Genomic DNA, 10,177 nt, shown 5'->3' on the forward strand with positions numbered 1-10,177 from the left:
CAGCCTCCACAGAGAGGACGTGCTCATCAAGTAAATATAAAATATTTAAATATAAAGCTCCCATTCTGGGGTAAAGAAAACAACAATTCGTACAATTCAGATTTTTACACACTAGTTAAAACATCACTAGAGTTATTTCATAGAACGCTTTCACCTAAATCTTGCACCCTGAAAAATTAAGACTCCAAATCAATTACCGAGGGAGGAGCCTACATTTCCCAGAAGCCTCCCCCCACGCCCAGCTTCCACCAATCAGGAGTCAGTGTGTTGAAGAGGCGCTAACTCAAGCTGATGTCGGAGTCCTCGCAGCCCAGCAGAGCCACAGACACAGACTGGGAGCTGTGGTTGAAAACCAGCAGCAACAACCGTCTCTTTTGGACCGACTCTTCTCCATTCACCGGACAAACGAAGCCCGAGGCTCCGGTTCCTCTTCGCGCCCGGTGTCGAACGCGGGCAGAGGTAAAGAAAGTGGCGGCCAGCGCTAGCACCGTGGCTAGCTCGGCTCCAAGACAACAATGTCCGGACTTCCACAAAACAACCTGGAGGAGCAGCTGGCGAGACACAGCACGGCCGCTCAGAGCAGGCTGTCTCTGGCCAAACCCAAACCCGGGTGAGTCCTCCCTCAACGAGAAGCACCGCGCCGTCAGAACCCATGCTAGGTGTTAGCTACGAGCTGTCAGCTATGCTAACCTATCAGCACTGTGCAGCTATCTGTGAGGAAACAGCACAGCAGGGGGGCTCTGCTAGAAAAGTGTATTTGCTCTTTACCACGTATTCTCTGGAAGTAGTTTCACATTAGATGTGAACAGTTTCCCTTCATCATGGCGACAGTTCACCACACACATTATGTAACATTAAAGATATGGCCTGTTGTAAACTGTGTTAATCAGGATGTGTGTGTCAATAGAAAGATACACTATGGAGTCTACAACTAGTATTTAATGGGGCCCTTAAGTTTACAACTTTTAAGTGATTCATTAACCTCTAATAGAGACACAGTACACTCATCTCACCTGTAACAGTTTAACAGATCACATAACATGAGTTGTATTAAATATTGAAGTTCTGCTTATGCAAGCACAGTGAAAAAATAAAACAATAATTGAGGTTGATCAGATTTGTAAAATGGTTTGCTGTGTTTGTCATGAATAAAAAAAACACCACGACCTTCACTCAGGAGCAAATAATCAGTCTTTAATCTTAGAACAAAGAATAATGTGACATTTATTGTGATAATTATCAACATCAACTGGTATTAAAACCTTTATCTTGATATGTTTGGACATATTGTCCAGCCCTAACTTCCAGTGATGCTACAGTAAATCAAAGAGAAATGCCACATTCAGACATGTGCCATTGGCTATTTCATATGCGTTCATGTTTATAGTGAGCTGGTTGCCAGCTGTGGCTGGTGGCGCAAGTCATACAAGTGGACATTGGTGTGAGCTTGCTTACGCAACATATCAGATGATGTCCACACCTGCACACAGTCAACATCCTGTTGATAAGGCCAGCTGCAGAGAGAACTGTTCTCGTGGCGTGATGTTTTGGCCCTGATGGACAGCCTTCTGCCAGAGGGGAGTATCACCAACATCCAGGCCAGGAGCTGTCGGCTTCTATTCTACCTGTCCTGGAGGCAGAAATATTGAAGTTTGCATTACAACCCTGCCTTCAGCTGTTCATCACGTTTTCCTAATTTCATACCTGTGTATTTTTCAGGGCCTTTTCTTTCAAAAAGAAGTTCTCATCAGGCACGACAAAGGAGGACGTTTCCACCAAGGTAATCAGCGCAAATGCTTTGGCAAACAGGAATGTCAATGTCCCTAACAACAGTGTGGTGACTAAATCTCTTTTGGCATTTTCAAACAAGCTTGAGGGACCTCAAAAGTCCAAAATCAACAACTTCTTCTCTGTAAGTTCAAAAGGCAAGTCAGAATCCATCAGCCCAGCAGGTACCTTTGCTCCTGCTGCTCAGACTCCTCCAGCAGTGTCTGCTATTAAGTCGACTACGGCTCCATCTATACATAACAGCCAGTTTCCTAGTGAAAACAGCACCTCCACGAGTCTGGATGCTTCTCTTGGATTTCAACTGGACGATTGGGATGATATTGATGACTTTGAAACTCCTGCCAAAGGAAAAAATGACTCTTTCAATTCAGAAATATCAGGGACCAGCACCAAGCCAGTCTCGCTTCCTAATGGAGGAAAACATGAATTCACAAGGAAACTAAGCCTTAATGACTCTGTTATGACACCAGACGTAAGCAACTCGCTCTCCAAAAATAATGGCCTCTCCAGAAGTGAACAGTCTTGTCTGGAAACCAAGGAACTGGAACACTGTGTCAACAAAACAGCAGATTCACCAGGATTTAGTTTTTATCAGGACCCAGAAGAGTTGTTCCCGGATGATTCCTCAATTAAAATGCCCAGAAGACCTCGTCGTGCTCATCTGAAGTCTGTGATGAGTGATAGTGAAGATGACAACAATGTTGTGTCCGAGCCTTTAAAAGAAAGAAAAGGTAAGATTCTGTTTGTTGCTGCATTTGTATTTTATTTTCACATTTGAGAAAACAGACAGGAATGCAATGGAGAATTCCCAAAAGATGATTCCTATTTAAAGTTTTTTTTTGTTGTCTTTTTAGATGACACGAAAACAGTGGTTGACCCTGCAGTAATAGAGCTCGATGACAAATCAGAGCCTGATGATGACTACATCCCCCCTTCACCAATCCCTTATACGTCTGCTATGGTGGAGATAAGGTCAGTTTCTTTAAATTTTCCATGTTTTAATATTCACAGGAGTCAGTGTGTACACATGTTTGAGCAGTAGTTCATTTCAAACAGATCCAAAGCGGCTGATGATGCAAGCAGGGACAGTCAGGTGTACACCAAGAGACCCGTCACGACTCTGCATAAACCTTCTGTTCTCCACTCAAAAGACAAAACAAGTGGGTGTTGCACCTTTTTCACCTTTTACTCGTGTAATGAGGACCTTGTTCTTTTTTCCTTTTCATTATTGATTTTGTTTTTCCTTACCGTTTCTTAGGTGAGCAGCTTTTCAGTATCATGGAGTCCATTTGTTCTCTGGTTGATTCCATCCCAGAATATGAACTAATAGGTCTGTCTAATGGAAGTGAGCTTTTACTGAAGAGGGCTCAAAGGTGAGCACAATTGAGTAGAAAATGCATTTGTTTTTGTTCCTGGTATTTAATGATATCTTTGTATGACCGCTGTCATCTGCCTTTCTCATTCAGGAAGAGAATTCTTGCAACTGGTGGTGACGCTCTGTTCAGGATTCAGCAGCCAGACAGCACAGTGATTTCTGAAAGCAGCTTAAAGGAAAGCTCCTCTGTTAGTTGTTATACGTCTAGTGTCATGCCTTCTAGCGGCTCTGCCCATGTGGACATTAAAAAACCTCTTCACATCATGAGATCTCCAGCAATCTCTGTGGACTATGATTCCGATTTCTCTGACAGTATTATTAATGTGGAGCCTTTGCACAGAAAAGACAATGGGAAATTATATTTGGACAATAATGGTGTGTGTGACTCTCCATCAAATCACAGCCTCACAAAACCATCTTTTAATTCTTCAAAGAAAGTGAGCACAGGCATGAATGGCTCAGATCTCTTCTTCTCGCCCGTGAAGCCAGAGACTGTTGTGAAAAACAAATCAAATACAGCAGCAGTCCCAGCTGCAGACAACATGGAAGCAGACGACTTTTACTTTGATGACTTCGACATAGATGACTTCAATGACTCGGATATCCCTGAATACTTTGATGAAGCCTCAACTTCTTCAGTGACTGGAACAAACTCCAGAGCTGTGTCTACGACAGTGAAAGAGGGAGGACCGAGCAAGTCTACGTGGGATAAGAAACCGACAACACCTGCGTCTGCAGCCAAACCTTCAAAGATCCGCTCCCCCGGTAAGTCAGCATGGCAAGGAGTCATCTGTGCTTGTGTTTATTAGATGTCTGCAATGAGGAAATGTATGAAATGTTTTGATGGACTATGTAAAGACAAAATTAAGAGAGCTTGTCTGTAATTTGTGTCATACTATTTATACAAATGGTATTTGGACTTTTTAATGTGTTAATTGCACAATATTAATACCAAGTAAAGCAAGCAGAGCTCATTAATTAGATTTTGCAGTCCAAACTCTTTCAGGATTATTCAGCACACCACAACCTGTTTGAATCCTCTTTACATTTCTTGGGAGTGATTCTCCGATGTTTGGTAAATAAAGCCTCTGCTTTTAAAATTTGGTTCTGTAGCTGTGTGGTAGGTTTGTGCATTTTTACTGACCCAGCTTTATCCTCTTCCGTTGCAGAGCCCGACTTCAGAAACCCAGCCCATGATCGATTCAGAGGATTCAACTTCTCCCACTCGCAGGAAATGATGAAGATCTTTCACAAGCGCTTTGGTCTTCATCAATTCCGGTTCAATCAACTAGAAGCGATTAATGCAACGCTTCAGGGAGAAGACACGTTTATTCTGATGCCCACAGGTTGGTAGAGAGCAGCAGAAACACACTTAGTTGTGGACCAGCTGCAGTGAAGATGTTTAAATCTCTTACTGACGCATCTGTAGGTGGTGGAAAGAGCTTGTGTTACCAGCTGCCAGCCTGCGTGTCATCAGGCGTCTCTATCGTCATCTCGCCTCTGAAATCACTCATTGTCGACCAGGTGCAGAAACTCACAACGCTAGATGTAAGTATGTTTGCTCCGGCTTGTGTGTTAGATGAGAGTAAATTTTCTAAATATCAGAAAGAACATATGTTATTTTGCTAATGTCCCATTGTTCAGATTCCAGCAACAAGTCTGTCTGGTGATAAAAGTGACAGTGAAGTAGGGAGGATCTACATGCAGCTCTCCAGGAAAGACCCCATCGTTAAACTTCTCTATGTTACACCTGAAAAGGTGAGCAATGGATTGTTTACACTTTATTTACAACAAACAAGAAATTATACGTTTGATTCCAACATTTATTTTCATTTCAGTTATAAGTAACTGATTCCTCTAAAGTGATGCATCTTATCTTCTCCCCAAGATCAGCGCAAGTAACAAGCTTGTCTCCGCCCTGCATAACCTGTACGAGCGAGGCCTGTTGACGCGCTTTATCATAGATGAGGCTCACTGCGTCAGTCAGGTGTGTTTATCCCTGCTTTTACTGTGTGAATGTCTGCATTATGTTTTTATCTTTGCAGCAGTCCTTATGAATCATTCTCTGACCTTTTACATTTTTCAGTGGGGCCACGATTTCCGTCCAGACTACAAGAAGTTGCGTGAACTGCGACAGAAGTTCCCCAACGTGCCCATGATGGCTCTGACAGCCACCGCCACCCCTCGCGTCCAGAAAGATATCCTCAACCAGCTGAACATGACTCGGCCCCAGGTGTAAGTGTTTTGATTTCAGGCTTTGTCTCAGATTCTTCTCTCCACCCAACAGTAACTACACATTTTCTGTCCAATATGTGTCCAGGTTTACCATGAGTTTCAACCGAACAAACTTGAAGTATGCTGTGTTGCCCAAGAAACCCAAAAAGGTGGACGAGGACTGCATCAGCTGGATCAAGAAGCACTACCCACGTAAATAATTCAGACTTACTTTTCTCAGATCCCTGCTCATGCTATTTTCAGAACACTTGGAAATATTCAGCTCAGATTTGTACGTGAGCACATTCTCGTATCCGAAAAGTGAGAACAATTCACTACCACTCCACCTGTAAAGCACTTTGGTCAACCAAGTTGTTTTTTAAATGTGCTATATAAATAAAATTGACATTGACAAGTCATATCAGACTAATCTCAAGATGTCCAGTGGAATAAGTTACATCAAATTACTTTAATTATAATTCCAGATATAATAAAAAATGCTTCCTGCACATTAAAGGTTTTAGTTGTATTGAGGTATGTGGAAACTCTGAATTTCAGTGGGGAAATCATTTTGATTAAATTTTTTGTAAAATACTTAATTGCTTTTGTAAGTGGCATTGAATTAAAAATCCACAATGTTTTGATTTTCATACCGGGACATATTTTGGCAATAATTGATTTTAATTATTAAGCTGCCTATCTGTGTTTCAGGTGACTCTGGCATTGTGTACTGCCTGTCCCGTAATGACTGTGATGCCATGGCGCAGAGTCTCCAGAGAGCCGGGATATTAGGTCTGGCTTATCACGCGGGCCTGAGTGACGGTGACAGGGAGTATGTGCAGAGCAAGTGGATCAATCAGGATGGCTGCCAGGTGAGGTCCCCACTCAATTACAATCACAGATAAATATGACTCGTAGGTGGTACTTGATGCAAAGCTGAGACAATAGAAATGAACTTTCACATTTTGCAAACCAGTAGATGTTTGGATTTAAAGTATAAGCAGAGTAATACTGCACGTTGCTCTGGTTTCACTGTTCCCTTTGTCTGCCAGGTCATCTGTGCCACCATAGCCTTCGGCATGGGAATTGACAAGCCTGATGTGCGCTATGTGATCCACGCCAGTCTGCCAAAATCAGTGGAGGGTTACTACCAGGAGTCGGGACGAGCCGGCAGAGACGGAGACGTCTCTCACTGTATTCTGTTCTACTCCTACACTGACGTGCAACGCATCAAGAGGATCCTCAGCAGTATGTGGCACAAATAACAGCTATCTCACAACTGTGAAATCACCCAAAGCATGTTTACTGTCCACATGACTAACTGTACGTATTACTCATGTAGACCTGGTTGCATCTTTCTTTTCACAGTGGACAAAGAAGGTGACAGACATGCCAAAGCGACTCATTTCAACAACCTAAACAGCATGGTGCAATTCTGCGAGAACATAATGGAGTGCAGAAGAATTCAGCTGCTCGCTTACTTTGGAGAGTTCAACTTCAACAAAAGCTTCTGTAAAGAGCACCCTGATGTCACCTGTGACAACTGTTCAAAACCCAATGTAGGAATCGTTTATGATTGTTTATCTCGTATTCAAAACCTGCCAGCCTGTTTTCCAGCTGAATTACAATTTAAATATTCCTGTCCGCAGCAATACAAGATAAGAAATGTTACCGAAGATGTGAAAAAGATTGTGAGCTTCGTCCAGGAGAACTGCGAGAAAGTCGGAGCGAAGTCTGGCAAGACTGCTAAACAGAACCGGCTGACACTGAACATGCTCGTGGATATCTTCCTAGGTACAGTACATGCTCCTGCTCGCAATGAAAAAGCATGTTTTGTAATTGAATGTTGCATTATGTTTGTAATAGGACACTGTGGTAAAATATGTTCTAATCTTCTGTTTTGTCAGGATCTAAAACTGCAAAGGTACAGACAGGAATGTTTGGGAAGGGAGGAGCCTACACCAAACACAACGCCGACCGTCTCTTCAAAAAACTGGTTCTGGATAACGTTCTGGTGGAGGACCTGCACATTGTGTTCAACGGTCAAGCTGTGTCTTACATCTCTGCTGGAACAAAAGCCATGAGCGTGCTGTCAGGAAACATGCAGGTAATAGCTCATAGTCATACATCTACTTTAAGGCAGTTTGAAGAGGTAGAATATGACTCATGCTTACTGAAGTCTTAAATATCAATCAGGGCACTGAACAATAACCAACACTTAACCTGTCGTAGGTGGAGTTCTATGAGACAGAGAGTGCGTCAAGCAGCAGGAGAATAAAAGCTTCAGTGACCAAGAACGTTTCTCAGAGAGAAGAGATGGTTCAAAAGTGTCTGAAGGAGCTGACGGATTTATGCAAGCAGCTCGGGAAAGCGTTTGGCATTCACTATTTCAACATATTCTCCACTGCCACCTTGAAAACGATATCTGGTAATGTCTGGAACATGCGTTGACTTTCAAATACCACTACAGCTTATATGATACAACCAGAATTTTCTAACTTTTTCATCCTTTTTCTTCCCTAATGTCAGAGAAGCTTTCCTCTGACACTGAAGTCCTCCTGCAGATCGATGGAGTGACCGAGGACAAACTGGAGAAGTATGGAGCTGAAGTCATTCAGCTCCTAGAGAAATACTCTGAGTGGCAGCTACCTGGTAAATTACCCTCTTTAGGTGTCTCCATGTTCTTTACACTTTTACACCTTCCTTGTTTGGTCCAGACCTTACCACATTTGTATCGGATCAGAATCTGGACAAACAAACCAAAATATCATCAGATCAAAAGAGTTAGTCTCGGTCCTGATCAAAGTGAACCATTGTTCCGTTGGTTTGAAGTGTGAAAACACGGTCCGACTTTCAGACCAGTAGCAGGAAGTAGAGATGGAGTTAGACAATAGAAGAAGTCTTTGCTTCTGACGTTATAATGTTTGAATAACGAGGATGTTCATTTAGCTGGTAATAAAACCATGAAGATATTACAGCAGTAATGAAATGAACCAGTTCATAAATGTTCTCCCTTCAAACTAAGACTCCTCCCGGCCGCAGACATCACACAAACACCCGTCTACAAATCAATCAACGATCAGTGAAACCAAAACCAAATCAAATGTAAACAATGACGTGAACCTTGGTTTAGACTTTCAGTTGTGAAAACATCCCTGATTTTGCACATTATTGCACATTGTCTCTGTAGAGGAGCAGGCTGTCGTTGGTGGAGATGAATGGATCGACATGACACGAGGCCGCGCAAATATAAATTACGACGAAGAGGACGACACAGAGTCCTCCACCTACTTTCGTAATCAGTCCGCACAGGGACAGAAGAGGAAGAAAGCTCCGTTCTTCAAGAGTTCCAAGAAAAGAAAAGGATACAACAACGCAGGCTCCAATTCTAAAGGGTCTGTATCGTTTGTCTCGCATTTTATATTTAGAAATAAGATTCGCTTCAAAGCTGAAAGCTTATTTTCTTAACTACTTCTGTCTTTCTGTGGCTTTAGTAATGGCTACAGCAGCAATAAGTCATGGTCGTCATCATCAAGCTCCAGAGGAGGAGCGAAAGCTGCAGGTCGCGGGTCCAGGAGCTCAGCAGGAGATGCGTCATCAGAAAGGAGGCCGGGCTTAATGTCGGCCCCGACCCCTCAATCCAGACAACGACCTTTCTTAAAGCCAACGTTCTCACACATGAGCTAGAACTGTCGTCTGTGAAACTACTGATCCACTTCTTTTCAAACCTGCTGGTGTCGGTGATTGTGAAGTATTTATACTGTTGTATATTAACATTCTGTACAGTTTTCATGTTGTGGGTCCAAATTTTATGTTAAATGTTGTAAAATTGTATTTGAAATCTGAAGATTTTTTCCACTGTATTAAAGTCAAATTGAAGTTTTGATAACATTTATTGTTTCATGTCATCAACATTCAAAAGATTTTTTTTTTCTTGAGAAAAGCATGCTGTGCTGAGTTTGTGTTGTTTCACAAAAGCCACAGAAGCACTTTTGTTTTATTCAATGTTTATTTCATGTTTGAATAGTTTCATTTAATGGCACCAGTTACAGGAGACTTTTGGAGAGAAACAATATGTTATACTGACTTGTACATAAGGTTACCTACAGTACAAATGGATTCGGAATGGATCAGACTGAACAAGAGCTGGATTTGGCACATGGATTTATATTTAGATGTGTATATATACTTGTTTATATGTATTTGAAACTTAATTAAAGAGCAATCTTCAATCCCAGGATAGAACGACACACCACCAGACATGAATATGCTTATACACTGAGTAGAGCGTGTGCACGGTTGTGTGAGGGGTTTCTCTACTGGGAGCTGGAAGAAGGCAGATCCAAGATTTCCTCATCATAAACCACTCAGTGCTTCAAACATCCACTTTAATATGACAGGCTAGTGCCAGAAACAAGATTCAAGGAGCCAATTGTGTGTAAATCTTGATTTTGATCATCCAGATTGGTTTAGTAATTCAGTTCCATCAAATTCATGAAGTTTGAAGGGTAGCCGATGAAACTTAAGTCCTGATTATGTCACATTCTTTCAAGAAACCTGAAAGTATGGATTACAACAGGGAAAGGGACAAAATAAGAACACCTCACAGTAAGGTGCAGTCCAGTGAAGTGTCTCCAACAGAAAAACCTAAAAAATAACCTGTCACCAGAAGTGCTTTAATTCCATCTTTTAATGATGGTGTTGGGGGCTGGAAAATAGGCGATTCACTCCAAGTCTGTGAATGAGAATCATGCATCTGCCTGTTTTTTACACATCACTCCAGCAAACACTTGTTTATCT

General features: G+C 42.1%; 1 protein-coding gene across 2 annotated transcripts; it reads left to right on the forward strand.

Annotated features, from left to right (window-relative positions):
• The first annotated feature begins 281 nt into the window (after positions 1–281).
• blm (BLM RecQ like helicase) lies at positions 282–9,268 on the forward strand. Of its 2 annotated transcripts, XM_061076625.1 has the most exons (22): positions 282–610; positions 1,720–1,780; positions 1,871–2,519; positions 2,643–2,760; positions 2,845–2,948; positions 3,047–3,161; positions 3,255–3,928; positions 4,333–4,509; positions 4,593–4,711; positions 4,808–4,921; positions 5,052–5,150; positions 5,250–5,398; positions 5,484–5,590; positions 6,089–6,249; positions 6,430–6,625; positions 6,746–6,936; positions 7,027–7,171; positions 7,285–7,484; positions 7,610–7,805; positions 7,907–8,029; positions 8,568–8,772; positions 8,872–9,268. In XM_061076625.1, exons 1-22 carry the CDS (start codon positions 516–518, stop codon positions 9,062–9,064), a joined length of 4,191 nt encoding a protein of 1,396 aa, XP_060932608.1. In that variant the 5' UTR covers positions 282–515; the 3' UTR covers positions 9,065–9,268. The 2 variants fall into 2 exon arrangements, with proteins under 2 accessions (XP_060932608.1, XP_060932607.1); XM_061076624.1 differs by having other exon boundaries at positions 1,720–2,519.
• The last annotated feature ends 909 nt before the right edge of the window (positions 9,269–10,177 follow it).

The sequence above is a fragment of the Limanda limanda genome, chromosome 8 (assembly GCF_963576545.1).
Source record: "Limanda limanda chromosome 8, fLimLim1.1, whole genome shotgun sequence".
NCBI classification, from domain to species: Eukaryota; Metazoa; Chordata; class Actinopteri; order Pleuronectiformes; family Pleuronectidae; genus Limanda; species Limanda limanda.

Excerpts from the sequence above, each read along its gene's own strand:
- blm (XM_061076624.1), top strand. The coding sequence starts at position 516 with ATGTCCGGACTTCCACAAAACAACCTGGAGGAGCAGCTGGCGAGACAC. Across the intron at positions 2,520-2,642 it reads GCCTTTAAAAGAAAGAAAAG|ATGACACGAAAACAGTGGTT; the intron begins GTAAGATTCTGT and ends TTGTCTTTTTAG. Across the intron at positions 6,626-6,745 it reads CATCAAGAGGATCCTCAGCA|TGGACAAAGAAGGTGACAGA; the intron begins GTATGTGGCACA and ends TTCTTTTCACAG.